Consider the following 19,377-nt stretch of genomic DNA (forward strand, 5'->3'; position numbering starts at 1 on the left):
GGCGTCTTATTAAAAACGCCAACGGGAATGGCGTGTTTGTTCAGAATGTCCGCATTCGTCGTAGAAAAAACGGGCAAAATATAAACTAACTTAAAAACGCCAATAGCATTGGCGTTTTTCACAAAGACTTACATTCACAAAAACGCCAATATCTCTTTATTTGCCTGTTTTCATTTTCATTTCTACTAGGAAATAATAATTCAGACATCCAAATACTTAATCATAAAGACTTAAAATCAATGAGTTCAAATCAAATGAAAAAACATCAATATCAAATTACAGTAATATCAAGAGTTCAAATTAGTTCAATCGTCACGACGTTTCCGCATAAACAGACGCCGTATCCCCTTCCCAATAGTAGATGTAGATCTAGGGATCCTTGAGGGAGGAGTATCTTGAACAACAGCGTTCTCAAGATCCTCCTGCACAGACGACCGCGGTGGAGAAGCGGGGACATCACTGAGGCCAATATCTTCTCCGGTACCACCGGTATGGCTAATAGAATGACGGCCTCGAAGTGCAGAGCTCGGTGGAGGTGGGTCCTCAAAATCGTCATCGGAGTCGTGTACGAACTGAGATGACGACTCTCCGCGGACGGTTTTCTGCTTGGTTCGTCGTTTGCCTTTTGCCTTATGGGTACGTCCACGTCCATTGCAGAGCGCTGCGAAGGAGGGTAGTCCATCAGCTGAGGCTCCCCGGATATCTGCAGTCCTTCTTCAACCATCCTCGAAATGGTTTCCATATCCGGACAGAAATGTCCTGTCGCAGCTCGGCCACTTAGATAGTGACGTATTTTGTGAAGCGTCTCCACCTACAATTTTTCAAAGTTAAGTACATATCATAATATGAATTTGAATAAGTAATCAGGGTTTAGTTAAGTATAAATAATGTACCGTAAAGTTATGAGAAGATGCGGTTTCGTGGAATCCCTCTTCAGCATGCACGCCGGGTTTGGTTAAATACACCACAGTGATCTGGCGAAACCAATTCATATATTCTTCCGTTGCAACAGGCTCAGTACTGTCCTCCAGATCAGTCCATATCGTAAAGTGTCTGTTGTCCCACTCCTGTATATAATTGGCGTGCCATTGAACCCAATTCCGACCAGCTTTTCCACGGCGATCCTGTTTCAAAAAATCAGAACCGTGGAACCGGGGGAGATCCGGGATATACGGTTGGACAATCCCGAATTGGCGCAACACTCGGTGTGGCAGGTGTGGCTCAGCCAGATTCCAACAAATAAGCGTTGTGATCGACATCCATATAGGACGACCGGCATCACAACTTTCCGGCAACTCCCGGTGGAGATAAGGCCTCCAAATAAACTACATGTGATACAATTTTTCAAAATAATTTCCATAAAAACAAAAAACAAAAAACCAAAAACATTTTATAAATATATGAAGTACCTGATTAGGATGCATCATGGAGAACTGATCTCGGAAATTTTCAACACAATGTCCGGGTGCTTTTACATATGACGCCGGGCCATTCCATCTAAAAAAATTTAAATTATGAGCGAAGAACACGAAAATTGATGAACATTAAGTTTAAAAACGCAATTAATGAACAACTTACGCGCTTGCACATGGTAGATAGTCTGTATGCACGGGATCTAGCATCCTCGGTCTAATATTTGGGATTCTCTCCCAAGCCCAAAGTTGTAATAGAGTTAAGGCTCCCCCTACATCCGTCCTCTGACCAACGGCCGCTTCACACAAATTGTGGTACAAGCAAGCAAGCGTCGCCCCACCCCAGCTATATGTAGAACACCGTTCTATATCCATGAAAAAGTGTAGGTAGAAGAACGGAATTTTATTTCCGGTGGCGTTGGGGATCATCAGACCACCAAGTAATAGCAGACAATAGATACGAGCCCGCTGAGCATATATGTAGTGTTCGTGGTCATTAGACAGCTCAATCCTCAATTGGCGCGATAAGCTCGTCTGCTTAAAAGCCATTTCCTTCAACTCGGATGCTTCCGGTATGAATCCTAGAAAATCCATACACCTGTCCGTCCAATATCCCGCGTCCGTCGGGGGGATGTAAGTTGTCAGAGCCTCTCCATCAACTTTCAGGCCCCATAAGACCTCCACGTCTTCCAGTGTCACAATCGCTTCACCGACTGGAAAGTGAAACGTGTGAGTCTCTGGCCTCCAACGTTCAATCAGAGCTGTGATAAGATGGTGGTCAATTTCTTTTGGTTTACCACACCTTAACATACCCCCCAAACCCCATCTGGTCCACTATTGTCAAGACATGTTGCTGGATGGGAACATCCCAAATTTTTCCTTCAAATCGTCGGCAGCGTACATCTTCGGATGGAACTCCTGCCCATATGTTGTTAGAGACGTGTTGTCTCTGAAAATATAATACAGATGGATCCGCAGGACCACATGCAAGCCGACGACGAGAGGTTGAAGATGATGCCATAATTTACCTACATAATTCAAATTCAACAATAACCAACCATAACATTTAATCCAATTTCATAAACCAAATTCAACAATAACCAACCATAAACCATTTCAATAATTAGATACAATTTAATCCAATATCAGAAAATTGAACACCAACATCAAATAAGCAAGTTACACAACATTGCACATTCAAAATCATAAACCAATTCACCTACACAAAATTAACAATTTCAATTAACAATTCGCCCAACCTACCAATTTCAATTTTGCCTAACCTAAACAAATTTAACAATCTAAACTAATCAACCAAAACCCACATAAATCAAAACAATTTGCCCAATTTTTTAGCTATAAAAACCCTAGGGTTTAGGCTTATAATCAAATTTATACACAAATTACTTAAACCCAACACAATCCAACATAATAATCAACAATAATATCATTCAACCAATCCAAAATGCATAATATTTCTACTCAATTCACAACCCATTACAAACCCTAGCTATCCACCAATTACTATAATTATGTAAAAGGTAAGCATACTAACGAATAAAATAGATGAATTTGGGGGAGAATAGCACCGATTGATGAATGTAGGCCGAAATCACGGAGAGAAGGCGCGCAGCTGGAGAAATCGCGAAGGCTGTGTGTTGTGAGGTTTTCGCGATTTGGGGGAGGAACGCCTGGTATATCAGTCTGATTAAACACGCCACTCAGAATGGCGTTTTTCATGATTAAGTAAATACGCCACTCCGGTTGGCGTCTTTTACAAAACGTCAATATGTTCGGCGTTTCAACAAAGAAAACACGCCATTTACAAATGCGTTTTTTATTTATACACGCCAACCAAGTTGGCGTGTTTAATCGTAATTACAATCCGAGAGCATACACCCAAAATACGGCACAAGTATAAAACGCCATCATCGTTGGCGTATTTACCTTAAAACACGCCAATGACGTTGGCGTATTTACTCATAAAAACGCCAATGTGGTTGGCGTTTTTCCCATTTGTGGAATAGATAACAAAATGGGTACATTTACGTAATATTTAGTGTAAACTCCCCCATAAACCCGATTTTCCCCGATGCTTCCTATGTTAAACCAAACAAAATTGAGTTGTGCATTTAGTCAAATAAATAAAGAATGCGAATATTGCAATCTCAAAATAACATATAAATATTTGAACCTTCTTCCATACAGTTTGTAGTTTATAATTTTTAAGACTAATATATACTATTTATAGTATGATTTTTAAGACTAATATATACAATTTGTAGTTTATGGTTTTTAAATCAATATCCCAATTGTGGTAGTATCAATTAAGTGTGACATTTAATTTGCGAAACGGTTGCAAGATGAGTTTGAGACTTTTCGTTCTAGAATACTCAACTCTAGTAATAAAAAATGATTATTATAAATATTAATGATTATAATGTAAGAAAAGAGTTAAGTGACCAAAAAAAAAGAGTAGGTATATATTTTTAAGGTGGAGAAAAAGATAATTAATTGGCCAAGTTTGGTTTGTAAAAAAATGGAAAAGTGAGAAGCAAATATTACTGGTTTGGGGAAAACGAAAAGAAAGGTGCCAGACAGACAGAAAAACCAACCAACAGGGATGAGAGAGAATACCGATAGATGGAGAATAAGATTTCTTCAACAATGACGAGAAGTCATCATCTTCTCACTCTCCCCCCATTTCTTCTCACACCAACACCACCGAATGGAATCGTTTTTTTCCTTAACCCGAACGACAATAACAACTACATATCTTCCACCACCACCAACAACACACACTTTCATTATTATTGCCATCCTTTTTTCTTGAACCAAATCAACAAGATTCTTTCTGGCTTTCCTCCCTTCCCCCAACTCCTACATTGGCTACATATTGGTCGTCTAAATCTCAGCTGAGTTTTTGGTCAGGACCCCTCTTTTTCTTGATCACATCATTTGTGTGAATCTTGCCCCCTTTTTTCCTTGATTTATGAGCTGATTTTGTTTTTGGTGTTGTTGGGATCTTCATTTTCTGTTTGAAATTGGTTGTGTTGATCTTGGACATCAACAATTTTTGTTAATAATCATTCAATCAGGTCTTGGAATTAGGACTTTTTTTACCTCATTTGTTCTTGGTGCCATTGTAGGTTTTGTTAAATTAGTTGCTAGGTTTCTGATTGATTTTGATCAAGATTGATTATCATATCTGATGCATTACAGTGTGATTTGCAGGAAGATGTTAGGGGGAAATTTTCATGGTGTTGTGGAGGGGAACCACTCCCGGTACAATAAAACCACATCGCCTCAGCTTCAGTTGATTGGACATGGTGAGGATGTGTTGTGGCGTTGTTAGAAAATCGAAGCATCTGCTACTAGTTTTTACATTAATGTATTGCCATTGACCATTGTGATCTTTTACTTGTACATTCATGTTTATATAGTCTGATGGCCTTGCATCATACAGAGAGGCAGTGATCATTTGGGATTTTAGAATGTGATTTTGCACTGTATTGTGTTAACTTTGAATTAAATGCAAACCGAACGAATTGGTGTTCGTATTTGTTCCTGTCTGACGACACTGCATTGTTACATGTTCAAGTGCCTGCCTTAGTTTTTGATAAGTGACGTACATTCCTCTGCTTTAGTGACTCGTGAAAGATGTATGAAAGTTCTTGCCCTTCTCCTAAAGCATCGGGTCTAGTTGATAGGTTACATACTTACACAAGTTTGAGTTTAAGCTTGGGGTTCAATTACATTTAGTTTGTCGTATGAAGGTGGTAAATTGGCTATGACAGCGTGGGTACTGCTTTGGTTCATGTTTCTACACTTTTAGAAAGGGCTTGTTAATTTGCGAAGGAAGGGCTTCATTCTTTTTTATTCCCTTTCCCTGAATAACTCGCTCCATCGACATGTAGCTTTCTTTTGTTCATACATCTTCTTCACGTGCTATATGCGGTCAGGCAATAACCTCCCTGGTTTTCGAACAGTTCAATGCCCTTGTTGAAGATGGAAACTCTTTACCTTGTACTTCCATTTCATCTTCTTTCTATGTCTAACACATGAATTCATTTTCCCCTGCCATCATCTTTTGGTTGCGCATAATTCGTCTCACCTAATGTATCATATATGTATCCTTGTGCAGTTCCAACTCAGTACCCTGGTGGCCTTGGCGTGATGAATTGCGTAAGAAATGAATGTGCTCCCTCTGACAGTCGCCCTTGCAAACGAGTTAGGGAAGAAGAAAGTGTGTATGTGCAGCAGAAGCTTGACATGTCTGCAAATACCAACCTTCACCTCAACAAACCTAGCCATACAGGGCTCCTATTAAATCCCACACCAGTATCGCCGGGGCTCAGACTTTCAAATGAGAAAGAAGAGCATAGCTCCTATGTTACTTCAACCAGTGAGAATCTGACCAACGCCTTCCCTTTTGGTCTTTCTCTGGGTAATACTGTTAAACACGAGATGGACCGACAGATGGAAGAACTCGGGCAGTATATCAAGCTTCAGGTATATCAGAATTTTTCAAAATTCCAACTCTTTATTATAGTCATCACTACTAAAGGAGGCTTATTTAAGCATCTTTCAAAATGAGTCTCCCTCTCTCTCTCTGTTTCCCCTTGTGTGAGCAGGAAGAGAATATCCTGAAGGGTGGAAGAGAGATAAACAAAAGGCACACAATCTCCTTGCTGAATGCATTGGAGAAAAGAGTGAGCAAGAAACTACACGAGAAGGATATCGAAATAGAGAGCATTAACCACAAGAACAAGGAGTTGGAGGACAGAATAAAGCAGGTGGCCATGGAAGCTCAGTCATGGCACTACAAGGCAAAGTACAACGAGTCTATGGCCAACGCACTGAAGAGCAATATCCAGCTGCTCCTGGCGCAAGGCACGGCCCATGGCAATGAAGGGTTCGGGGACAGTGAGGTAGACGATGCTCTGTCTTACTTGAAGCAACCCCCCGGCATGATCTGTAGCTCGGAGAATCCGGATCACCTTAGCCATCATCGGCTAAAATGCAGATGCTGCAAGAAGAAGCAGGTTTCGATCTTACTGTTTCCCTGCAGACACCTGTGCCTGTGTGCAGAATGTGAAGGATTTGTTGAGGTTTGCCCTGTCTGTCAGGTGATGAAGACTGCTAGCTTCCCTGTAAAGTTGTAAATGGTGAAGATGTAGAGCACTAGTAATCCTCATCACCTCTCTCTCTCTCTAATACTAATATCTATATTGATGTAATGAAAATCCACTCTTTTGTTCAGTGGAGTGATTTAATGGTTATATTTGCATGAAAGAGGTTATTCGATGAATTTCTCCTCTAATTTAAAGGAATTTATACGATTCAATATGCCAATGTTTCATACTTCCTGCACAGTAGGGGGGTTGTGCTCTCACAGTACAATATTTTATTTTATAATATTAATTTTTTTAAATATTATACGGTGAGAGCACACCTCTACAACAGCAAGGGATCCATGCCCAATAATTTAATTGATGTCGTCAGTTAAATTATATAATTAATTTTCTCAAACATATATGATTTCTCTGAACAACATAGAACTACAATTTAAAAGGTTTCTTTTTGTTCATTTATTACTTTTCTTGTTTCCTAATTTTAGCCTATCTACCATTATTTGTGTAATTTGACATTTATTTAATATGGTAGTTTAACTTTTTCCACCTTATATTATCTCTCATTTCTTAAACTCCTAAGCCACCGAAAAAAGAAGACCATAAGGATGTGAGACTGTGAGAGTACAAGATTAAGCAAATACTCCCTCGTCTTAATCTAAGTGGAACATTTCTAATTCAGCATGAGATTTTATGTAGTGTTATTTTTTAGCATGAGAGATGGAAAAAATAGAGAGGATGATGTTTCAATATTTAGAAATGTGTCATTTAGAGAGCGACATCCCAAAAGAAAAATGTGTTAGCTTAGAATGGAACGAAGGAAGTATTATATAGGAGTACTATTCTAGTTCATCCGTCTATCATTATTTATTTTATTTTGTAATTTTGACATGTTCATCATTAATTCTCTTAGTTTATTTTTATTATTATATATGAAAAAATTTCTATTTGTATTCTATTATATAATTATAGTACTGGAGTAGTATATAAAATTAAAATTTATATTTTATTAAAATTTTCTTAATATATTCATGTCTCATAAAAATAGTCTTCTTTTCTATTTTGATCCATCCCACAAAATTAGTTCTTTCTATTTTTGACAAGTTTTTTCTCTTTTATAAAATGAGTATCATTTTTCATTAATATTATTTTAATTATTTTTCTTTCTACATCTCTCATACTTTATCAATTTAGCATCAAAATTTTTATTTTCAAGGATATAAAGGAGGAGTACTATTTTTTAAAATTCAAAGGATATAAAGTTGGAGTACTATTATTGGTTGTGGGGACAGGGGAGAGTACAAGAACAAGATTAGGAAAATTCATATAGTAATCTTAAGAATATTGATAGGCCATGTTTAGTTGCCATGATTCTATCTGAGAAAGTAATCTGATTCCTTAAATTTTAAAATCATGTGTTTGTTTCAGTTTTTAATCAAATTAGGAAAGTAATCAGAATCCCGAGATAGGGAAAGTTAGTACAACTATATAGGATTTTGAATCCTAACTTTTCTTAGGTATTATTTTTTCAAGTCTTAAGATTCTTACATATTTGATGCAATATAAGTATGTATAGTTTATTATTATTATTATTATCATTATTATTATTATTATCATCATCATTATTATTATTAATTAATTAATTAATTATAATGTATAAAAAACATTTTAAAATTATAAACCATACTTAATTATGGTGTAGTAAATAACTATAATTAAAATTATCATTATTATTATATATATATATATTATTATTATCATAATAATATTAATAATTTATTAAATAATTAAAATATAATTATATAAATAAATTATATAATAATAAATAGAAATTATTATTTTATAAATTAATAATTAATCAATAAAGTCATAGTGAAATTTCAAATTATAAAATTTATTCAATTATAATATCAGTAAATATGTATAATTATAATTATAATCACATTCATTATTAATGATTATAATACTTCATTTAACTATAATTGTAATTATATTATTTTAAATTATGATGGATAATTCACATTTAAACTAATAAATATAATAATATAATTATTATCATTTGTAAATAATAAATTATTAAAAACTTTATATTATTATTATTATTTATAAATAAAAATAATAATAAGTAGGAGTATAATTTTAGTTTGGTGTTTAAATCAAATATAAAATTTAAAATGTTGATATTTTATGAACACATAAAAGTAAAGTTATTAGGAATCATATTCCCATGATTCATTTTTCTAGAAATCTTTTTCTTTGTTAACTTTACTTTCTCGTTAACTAAGCATGATCATATGATAAAGCACAGTTGGCAACGGAGGGGCAGATCTTGCTGCAATGAGCCTGAGTTCGAATCTCACTGCTGTCGTGTAGTTGCTTCCATCTCTCAGGCACAAGTGTGAGGCCTTGGGAGATGGGCTTCTGGCAGCCAGTGGGTTAAGACATCCCCCTTAACGGGCTACTGCGTACCCTGATTGAACCCCCTCACATGATGTCGGGCTGGAGTGTAGTTGCTTTCATCTCTCAGGCACAAGTGTGAGGCCTTGGGAGATGGGCTTCTGGCAGCCAGTGGGTTAAGACATCCCCTTAACGGGCTACTGCGTACCCTGATTGAACCCTCTCACATGATGTCGGGCTGAAGTGTGGGACATGATGTCGGGCCGGAGTGTGGGGGCCGCTCAGGCGACGGAATCGCCTTTTTTGCTACGATGATATCGGAATAAATATAGATCCCCTACTTTTGTGAGTGTGGGAAATGCCGAGAATATCCCTCACGCATACGTACAAAAATTGTTGAATCTATATGCCCTCCCACTGTCACAACTCTTCTCTCTTCTCTCCTCTCCTCTCCTCTCGACGGAGCCTCCGACGTTCCTCTCGCACCCTATTATATTCACACACTCACACACAATTGCTCTATTGATCTGAGAGAAAATGCAGAGCACGGCCATCACATTCGCGCCTTCTCTTTCCCTCTCCACCCGTCCCCGCACCCTCTCCGCTCGCCGCCTCAACTCTGTCGCCGCCCTCCCCCATGGAAACTTCCATTTCCCCGGCGCCTTTTCTGCATCGGCCCGAAAGTTGAGCCCGATTAGCTGCTCGCTGAAGCAGAACGGGTGGGTGGCCGGGCCGAATCCGGGACCCCCCGAGCCCGAATCTGATGGACTTGTGTCTCGCGCCACGGCGGAGAGCGCTGGGCCAGCTGAGATCCCGAAGCCGAAGAGCTCCGCCATGGATACCGTGGTGCTCGGATCTCTATTCGGGCTATGGTACCTGTTTAACATCTACTTCAATATCTATAACAAACAGGTAGTTGTTGCTGTATAATTTGTGCTCTGATTTATGTCGTCTAGTGTCTGCATGTTTCGGCAGATTCCGATTTATGTGATTCTGTTTGTAATTGTGCCCGATTGCTATTAGTAAATCTGAGAAAAATATTGATTTTGGTTGCCTTTATTCTTTCCGATTCTTTATGTTGAAGTGATTTACAGGAATTATTTAAGTCTGTTGTCTTTTGTTTATTTATGTTGTTTCCCTTTTAGGATGTATTTTAGGAGTAGAAAGAATTTAGTAGTTATAGTGCATTGTACCTTTACTCAATTTTGATCCTTTATGTTGAAGTGGTTTCCGGGAAAGATCTTAGTTTTCTGTCTCATGCTGATTTATGTTGCTTTTTTTTTTTTCTGGGTTGTATGCTATGAACTAGAGCTAGGAAGAATGTGGCTTTAATGGCAATTTCACAGATGAATGGTTTTGCCTCAGAATTTTTTGCTGTTGAGTGAGATTTCAGTAAAATGGTTTTTAATACATGGATCAGTTGCTGTTTATTATGTATTTAGTGCTCTTAAAAACACTTGTTTCAGATTAAAAACACCTCATGTCAGAGGATATTCATTTTCCCTTTTTAGGGAATTAATGTAATGATTTGGGATTTTACTAAAGGAGTGAATTTTGGGATGATGATTATTTTGTAGAAGCTCTGAGCTTGTGGAAGTCAGACATCATCTAAATCCATTTATTTAGTGTGGTGTTACTAGTGTATGTGATGATGATGATCATGCTTTTATTGTAGGTTCTCAAAGCTTTTCACTACCCAATGACAGTAACCCTTGTGCAATTTGCTGTTGGAACTGTGCTTGTTGTTACAATGTGGACTTTGAATCTGTACAAACGGCCTAAAATCAGTGGATCCCAGGTACTTCTTGAACACTCCTCGGATATATTGAAATCAATTTATTGGCATAAGCATTAATTAAGATCCTGGGTCCAAATTTTACAGCTTGCTGGAATTCTTCCATTGGCAATGGTTCATACGCTAGGCAATCTCTTCACCAATATGAGTCTTGGAAAAGTTGCTGTTTCATTCACTCATACGATCAAAGCTATGGAGCCTTTCTTCTCCGTGGTCCTCTCTGCCATGTTCTTGGGAGAGGTGAGATGTCCCTGTGTTCTTAAATATGTTCAAATATGCTCTATTGGTAGCATACAATATCTTTGTGAAGCTCAATTTGTTTTCACTTAATGGCATTTGGTTACATAGAATATGGCTGCCTGTTGCCTTTGTTGTGTTCTTTGATGTTTGGACTATGCGGTTTATTATATCTTACTTTGCCGTGACCTCTCTTTCGCAGTTCCCAACACTATGGGTAGTTTCATCCCTTATGCCAATTGTTGGTGGAGTAGCTTTGGCATCGATGACTGAGGCCTCTTTCAATTGGTAAAGAATCCTGACATATGCTACTAAATCACTCATCAATTTTGTCATTGCCTTTATGGCTTTATCAATATCTGCTTAGTTATATCCTCACAAACTTTGCACTATCTTTGTTTTTGAAGGGCTGGATTTTGGAGTGCTATGGCCTCAAATTTGACAAACCAATCTCGTAACGTCCTTAGCAAAAAGTTTATGGTAAAGAAAGAGGTATGTTTCTACTTGATTAACAGTTCTTTTTTTATCAAGTCCTGACTATATCTCTCCGTCCCCAAAGAGTATGAACTATTTCCTTTTTCGCCCGTCCCTAAAGAGTATGAACTTTCTAATTTTAAAAAATTCAAACAACATACTACCCCTACACACCATTTTATTTACAACTTATACCATTTACCATTACCATTAACACTTATACATTATAATAATGTGGACCCACACTCCACTAACATTATTTCCACTACCCTCTCTCTCTCTCACTTTCCCCTCATTTATTAAAACCTGTGCCGAACCCAAAGTTCATACTCTTTGGGGACGGAGGGAGTATATGACAACTGATGAGTACCTGAGGTGATCTTTTACAATTTGTTCAACTTTTCTGCTGGCCTAATTTCACCAATGGAGTAGGAATTTTACATACTTTCTATCAGCTTTTCCAGAAATGGTGCTTCAAATCAATCTCTCTTCATGCAGGATTCCTTGGATAACATTACCTTGTTCTCAATCATTACCATTATGTCCTTCTTCTTGATGGCACCTATCGCCTTTTCCATGGAAGGCTTCAAGCTTACACCTACATACCTTCAGGCTACCGTAAGTATATATAGAAAGCAGGACTTTCCTTATCATTATATTAAACATGCATTTCTTAATAGCAAAATTTTCACTTTTAATTTCTTCTAGACATGACCAAAGACGTTTGCTAACGAGCGTACGTTATGTTTTGTCTTTTCTATTGGCAGGGGGTGAATGTCAATCAGCTCTACACTAGATCTCTCATTGCAGCTCTCTGCTTCCATGCATATCAACAGGTACTCATTGGAAGATATTTTTATACGGCAGTGTGTTTTTCATCAAAGTTAGAAGCATATGCTCGTATTATATATCACGTATACTGTCTATTGTGAAACTTGTTATATTTAGCATTGTGGGAAACTCATTTTAGTTGATGGAGGCCAATTTGTGATGGATGCTAATGGCATCGATGATTGTTCTTATAGTCAATCTAAGTGCTGAAGAGAGCTGTTGGTGCAGGTCTCGTACATGATATTGCAGCGCGTATCTCCTGTCACCCATTCCGTAGGAAACTGTGTTAAGCGGGTGGTGGTGATTGTAACATCGGTTCTCTTCTTCCGCACACCCGTCTCACCTATCAATTCCCTAGGTACTAACGAACGACTACTTTGGGATAAGATAAAAATGAAATAGTTGAATTGAATATTTTTTAACTTTTTGGATGATGGGATGCAGGTACTGGAGTAGCCCTTGCTGGAGTGTTCTTATATTCGAGGGTGAAGCGAATTAAGCCAAAGCCCAAGACGGCTTAAGGGGTTGGTGTTTAGGATCAAATTTTTGTTGGTAGACTAGAAAATCAACCATTGTTGTATCTTTGCTTGCTTGTCATGAGGAGTTTTTTGGCGGTTTTTGCTCTTACTGTTTTCTACTTTTCTTTCCCTACAAATATCGGAAAATTCTTTCATGAATATTTTGACTACTAGAAATGTAATGATTTGGTTTTACTCCACTGGCCATTAATTCAATTGTGACATGTTTGGAAAATTCCGACTTCAACAGAAAATCTGCATAATAATACATGTTCAAAATCATGCTAAATAACACAAGACGAGATTCCATATTTGTGGCAGTTAGTAAATATGCATATGCATAGGTATTATACACATTTTTGTGCAATAAAAACTTGTGCTGCTTTGTTTTCCTTCATATTAGTTGGCATGAATCAAAATAAAAAATAATGTTCTAATTTTTCGTTAATCATTATTATTATAATGTTTTTTTATAGTCACAATACATAATACATTATTAAACGCAATGGAAAATCTATTTATAAGTTAAATGGAATCTATTTATACATAATCAATATTACAATTAAAGACAAGTTAAGGAGAGTAAACTTTACAAACGAAGATAAGAAAAATGTTTGGCATATGAGCGCTTGAAATGGCCTCATATGTTTTAGACAATATCACTAGAAAAATTGAACTATAAATTGTTGGGTTGTTATAGACAATGATACGAGTATATCTTCGGAAATATCTCCCATATCTTTATTATTATATTATGATATCTTTTCCATATAATTGTTATCTTATTCAATAAGTTAGGTTATTCATAGGAGTATTATAAATAGGACCTATTGTTATTCTCATAATTCAATCAATGAAATCATAATTATTGTCTTTTATCTTTATTTAGTTTTTCCGTTTAGAATTTCCGATTGTCGACAGAGCACGGTTTCTCTGCGACTTTCTTTATCTTTTTCACTTGATAAGGGTCTTTCCCTTATCAATTGGTGCTTTCATTGAGAGCCCAAACGGCTCGGAGTGGTGGCCGGGCAACGAACTCGCCGTGACCAACGAGTGCATTTGGGGCCGCTCGGAGTGGTGACCCACGGAGTGGTGGCCGGGCAAAGAATCCGCTGTGACCAACGTGGCCGTGACCAACGAGAACTCGGAGTGGTGGCCCACGGAGTGGTGGCCTGGCAAAGAACCAGCCGTGACCAACGTGGCCGTGACCAACGAGGACGTTGGCCCTTAAAGGAGGGTCGAATGTTACGGACTCAATTCCCACATCGGTTGTGAGAACAACTGATGTGGGGTATATAGACTAAATGGGCTCTCTCTCCCAACAGGCTAGTCTTTTGGGATGAGTTCTCTTGTTTGATCTGTATCAATTGGTGCTTTCATTCGGTTCTCATCCTCCGAATTACCTCCATCATGTCATCCACTTATGCTGCCTATTACCATCACCAATTCGACTACCGTCAGCCGCAATTCGCCCACCACCCATCGCAACCCATATATCAGCCACCACACCATCCGATTGGATCATTAGATCTGCAACAATCCTATCCACAGGATAGGCACTTCCACCCACAATATCATCCCTACCAGGCCCAACAGCCTGGGACCCGCCATGGGTGCGCACGCAGCAGAGTTCTTCGACCTATGATCAGTCGCCGCCTCACAACCCGTACCTCGCCTATGGTGAAGCGACATACCAGGGTTCTGACCCCAATAATCCTGACCTCATGGCTCGATCGTTCTCCCCTGCCCAACTTGCTGCCGTAAACGATTACAACGAGAAGTTACGTGTGTATAGATTGGACCAAGCCGCCCTGCTCGCCCGTGTGACCGCTTGGTCTGAGGAGAACACTAATGATGAGAATACAACCGAGGAGAACATTGATAACACTTTCACGATGGTATTGAGTGTGGATGTTCCTAAAGACATTCACGATGTTCCCCACAACATCACCGATGTTGCCATCAACACTGCTGTCGGGGTAGATGTGAGCGATGAAATTGAACAGAGTGAAGGATCTCAAGACGAGGCATGTGAGATGCCGCTTGCAGAGTCAAGGCCGTGGCCGCTGAACCCCGCTCTACAGACAACTCCACCCTTCCTCAACCAGCAGCCTGTTGCTGCCTCCGATGGGCATCTACCGAGCCTCTACTCAGCACCTAGCAACCCTAAATTCAGTTATGATTCCCTAGAACTAATTGCTGATGTTAATGGTGCATCAAAAAAACCTTGCCCAATAACTGCAATTGATCAACTACTTGACCGAGATCACGTTGGAGCGGAAGGGGTATTTTTAGATGATGAAGAGAAGGTTGGAATTTTGACAGTAGCGCTAGAGTGCATGCCAACTGGACCGGATTACTGGGCGACAACCTACATTTCTGATGTCAATGCACTTATGATTTATTGTCCACGACGACTGAGATGCTCAACTGTTTGGTGTGCATTTGATCCAGGAGGGAATAGCCCGCCAAAGCGTATGTTGGCGATGCTTTTCATTGTGTTGTGGGTCCCACCTTGAGGACAAGGTGGATTTTAACCGTGGGGGAGTTGATACGAGTATATCTTCGGAAATATCTCCCATATCTTTATTATTATATTATGATATCTTTTCCATATAATTGTTATCTTATTCAATAAGTTAGGTTATTCATAGGAGTATTATAAATAGGACCTATTGTTATTCTCATAATTCAATCAATGAAATCATAATTATTGTCTTTTATCTTTATTTAGTTTTTTCCGTTTAGAATTTCCGATTGTCGACAGAGCACGGTTTCTCTGCGACTTTCTTTATCTTTTTCACTTGATAAGGGTCTTTCCCTTATCAGACAACCCTCCAAAAATATGCGTATGCTGCTTAATAAGCGACGAGCACACAGTATATAGTTCCTCCGTCGCTATATATCAGCCTTCTCGCAATGATGTGGGATGATTTCCCTATTATTCCAAGCCCAAGTCCGCTTTAGTACTCCATTTTTGTAGACTAGTTTTACTCACTTTTATTTAGTAAAACGAGGTTTTGATAACAATTTTTATCACTTTCAGCTTTAATATTGATGCATTTTTCAATTATATCCTTAGGTTTAATACATCAGATTTTTCCTTCTTTTTGTTCAATGTAATAGTATTGCACATCTTGCTAATTATATATACTCAACTCAGTTCGAATTCAGCAAAAAAAAAAAAAAAACTTTTTCAATAAATATTTCGTTTATTATTTTTAAAAGAGTAATAAAACAGTACAGGATATAACATTGTTCCAACTTTGAACCACTCCATTGTAGCAAATCATACACGTTTATGCCATAGATAAGAAAAAACAAGTATCCCTATAGTAAAACTAAATAAATAGACAACATAATAAAGATTTATTATCACCCTCCTCATTTTAAATTTCTTATTTCAGACATTCCCATGGAAATCAAGCTCTTTCTTCACTCCACACTGCATCAATGGAGGGATGACAAGTGGAAGCCCAGCACCATAACATTGTCCGTCGTCAATTTCATACGGAATGGCATCATCCATCAACATGTTGATGCTGCTCCCAGTGAAAAGGCTATCATCATCAAATGTGAGAGCTTGGATCTCATCAAACTCGTATTCCTGCACCATGTGATCATCTAGGCTGAACTCGATGTTCGTCTCCTGAGCTGTGGTGATTGAACTGTTGCTGAGGATTCCATGATCAGTAGTGGCCGGTGGTTGATTCTTTTTGGATCTCTTGCTGCTGCTCTCTTTCTCAAAGTTGAGACTCTTGATGTAGTTCTGGAGGAGGGAACTAGGCCTCGGCCATTTGGTCCTGCATTTTCGTCTGGTGAATTGCCTCCTCTTTGTCGCGTTCCAATGGTTCTTGATGGTGTTCTCAGTCCTTCCGGGGAGACTTTTCGCTATTTCAGCCCATTTGTTCCCCACTTGAGAATGAACCTCAATCAGTATTCTGTCTTCCTCCAGAGTCCATACATCCTTCTGAATTTGACAAAATTATAGGAAGCAGTGATTATTCATTGGATTCTACCAATTCGATGTAAAATGAATTATCATAAAAAACTAAAACATGACAGTCATGTTTCTAGGAAGATTCAGTGGAAAAGCTAGAGATGGTCAAAGCACTTGTCATATGTACAATAAACAAAATTTAAATACAGTCAACATATACTTATTGATGTACGAATGCATAAACTAGATCACTTAATTGTTAATGAACAAGAAATAGAAAAGTTAGAGATAATTCAAACCAACTTTAATATCAGGCCTCAGATGGTTATGCCATCTCTCTCTGCACTGCTTGCCTATCCTGCCTTTTAGCATTTGGGCAATATTAGACCATTTTCTCACACCATATTTCCCAACCAGATGGATCAAGAGCCTGCAGATTACAGAGTTAAGCACTCAAGCCTCAAACATATATAACACGAATAAAAATACAGAACTAAAACGTATAAATCTTTTATTGGTTACTCACCTGTCCTCTTCAGCAGTCCACTGCCCCTTGGCTGATTTGGACTTCTTTGGGGCCCTAACAGACTTTTTGGTAGACAAAGATTCACTGACGTTGCTATTACTAGCGTGAACTGTATTATTGTTTCTTTTACTGCCATCTTTGTTATGGTGACCAGAATTATTACCAGTCACACAAGAGCTCTCATCAGGAACCGCAAAGCATAATGGCTTTGAATCGTGTGCAGAAGCTGTTTTAGTTACAATTGACAAACCTTTCCTGTCTGCAAAGTTCAAGAATCCACCAGCCTGGAAGTCCTGAATGGCTGAATGCATGCCGCCATTTTCCTCGTAAGGCTTAAACTTGTATAAACCAAAATCTGTAACAGAGCCATGGGGAAGGGAAGCAAATGGATCGAAGCCATTGGCGTGTATCCCAGTATCCCAATTACAGAATGAAGCTGTCACCAGAAGCTGTCCGAGGTCTTGGAAATCTTGAAGATAACCTTTTGATGGTGAGATATTATTATCCATGACAAAGTCATCATCTAGGATTTCATGCTTCAGATTAATATTAGAGAAGCCGGTAGGAAGAGAAATAGCGCTGCAGTTGCTCTTATTGGTCTCCATTGGAGCATTCAGGAGGGGCATGAGAGGGAATGAGGCAGCAAGATGGGAGAGTATGCTATGGGTATGGTGAAAATCTGTTTCTTGAGTCTCTTATAGTGCAGTTATGTAAGTATTTATTACCTAAGTAAAAACGTATGTAATGCTTTGGAAACTACTGTGGACTATCGATCTGTGGGTTGATCCAGCGATTGAATAAGCAAGCAACTATGGCTGTTTAAGATGAAAGAAAAAGAAAAATAGGGACCAAACACTCATGCACATCACAACCATGGCTCTCTAAAATCTAGATATCGACACCTGACTATAGGTCCTGTGATTGTTCATCCAATTATCAAACTTAACCTAAGAAAAATTCAAAAATGAAATATACTTTCAGTATTCAATTCTTATGTCAATAAGCTTGTTCTTGAACAATGCATACAGGCTATAGTGGATCTCATGAAAATCACTACCAGAACAGGAAATGGAAAAAACAGGCAGGATGCAACATATATTGTAGTTTAGGGCATTTTTAATTTGGAATTAGCCTCCACATTTTATTGTCGACAAATGTGAGTATTTCTTCAATAGTAATTATGCAGTGTTTCCAGCAGGAAAATGAAAATTTGGGGTGATTTTCCAAACTTGTCAGATAAAAATTTCAATTAAAAAATGCAATTCAAACTTGTGAACACTGGATTATCTAAATAAGTTGTAACCTAACTCTGCATAGATGACTTAGTCTCCATTTTACATGACAAGCACAATATATCAATGCAACTGAAATCTATGGTGCATCATTATTTGTCCAGATAAAACTAGTAGTTACTAAATCATATGGTAAGGTTGTCAATTTGTGTGATAGAATCTGAACTTCAGAGTTATGTTAAAATAATTGAAATACTGAAAGATACTAGTAGTTTAATTTCATATTCCTAGGCATACAACTTTGTAACAAGTAAATAAATAAATTCTTGTAACCGTAACATTAATTATGTCTTTCAGTCATCTCTCCCACATTATGATGCATTAATTTCAGAATTATTTACTGCTCCTTAAAGTGAAATTTAATGCTGAAATTGATTATGGGTTTAGAATTAAGTCAAATAGAATTTGTAAACAATATTCATTTATTAGCTACTCAGAGTTCAACATTAAATGGTTAAAATAATTTACTTCTGGCAACTCATGTGAAAACATTCCTTCAATTTCCTTATAATAAACATGAATTAAGTCTTGTCAGAAATTCAAGTATTCAACTACAAAAAGTTTTACAAGAAGATACAAATTTGACTAAGCAGGTAGTCTAGTACAAACTCAAAGAACTCGTCCTAACCCTGGTGCACCTAAAAAAGATAAAGATCATACCCAAATCCACTGAAGGTTAATTTTTTACAGGCAAACAGAAAATGTAAATGTAAAGGACAAAATCTTCATGTATGACATAGCATGTAGGATCTTCCAAAGTTAAAACAAAAGATGACAAACCAGAGTACAGAACTACAGATACCAATGAGACTAGAGAAATGGA

At 37.8% G+C, this 19,377-nt stretch overlaps 3 protein-coding genes across 5 annotated transcripts; 2 read left to right on the plus strand and 1 right to left on the minus strand.

Annotated features, from left to right (window-relative positions):
- Positions 1-4,014: 4,014 nt before the first annotated feature.
- LOC121791192 (E3 ubiquitin-protein ligase BOI-like) lies at positions 4,015-6,723 on the plus strand. 2 transcript variants are annotated; one of them, XM_042189219.1, is made up of 4 exons: positions 4,015-4,338; positions 4,647-4,741; positions 5,557-5,924; positions 6,047-6,723. In XM_042189219.1, exons 2-4 carry the CDS (start codon positions 4,651-4,653, stop codon positions 6,575-6,577), a joined length of 990 nt encoding a protein of 329 aa, XP_042045153.1. In that variant the 5' UTR covers positions 4,015-4,338; positions 4,647-4,650; the 3' UTR covers positions 6,578-6,723. The 2 variants fall into 2 exon arrangements, with proteins under 2 accessions (XP_042045153.1, XP_042045154.1); XM_042189220.1 differs by lacking the exon at positions 4,015-4,338 and adding an exon at positions 4,424-4,510.
- Positions 6,724-9,367: 2,644 nt separating this feature from the next.
- Positions 9,368-12,991, plus strand: LOC121791215 (triose phosphate/phosphate translocator, non-green plastid, chloroplastic-like). 2 transcript variants are annotated; one of them, XM_042189239.1, is made up of 9 exons: positions 9,368-9,856; positions 10,617-10,739; positions 10,824-10,976; positions 11,176-11,261; positions 11,381-11,465; positions 11,946-12,065; positions 12,215-12,283; positions 12,507-12,636; positions 12,723-12,991. In XM_042189239.1, the coding sequence occupies exons 1-9, from the start codon at positions 9,479-9,481 to the stop codon at positions 12,797-12,799; spliced, it is 1,221 nt and encodes a 406-aa protein (XP_042045173.1). In that variant the 5' UTR covers positions 9,368-9,478; the 3' UTR covers positions 12,800-12,991. The 2 variants fall into 2 exon arrangements, with proteins under 2 accessions (XP_042045173.1, XP_042045174.1); XM_042189240.1 differs by having other exon boundaries at positions 9,371-9,853.
- A 3,125-nt stretch (positions 12,992-16,116) lies between these two features.
- Positions 16,117-18,062, minus strand: LOC121791211 (transcription factor MYB98-like). Its single transcript, XM_042189236.1, has 3 exons — positions 17,263-18,062; positions 17,040-17,166; positions 16,117-16,766 (listed from the first exon to the last, which is right to left on the minus strand). Exons 1-3 carry the CDS (start codon positions 17,886-17,888, stop codon positions 16,200-16,202), a joined length of 1,320 nt encoding a protein of 439 aa, XP_042045170.1. The 5' UTR covers positions 17,889-18,062; the 3' UTR covers positions 16,117-16,199.
- Between the last annotated feature and the right edge of the window lie 1,315 nt (positions 18,063-19,377).

The sequence above is a fragment of the Salvia splendens genome, unplaced genomic scaffold (assembly GCF_004379255.2).
Source record: "Salvia splendens isolate huo1 unplaced genomic scaffold, SspV2 ctg75, whole genome shotgun sequence".
In the NCBI taxonomy this organism is placed as follows: domain Eukaryota; kingdom Viridiplantae; phylum Streptophyta; class Magnoliopsida; order Lamiales; family Lamiaceae; genus Salvia; species Salvia splendens.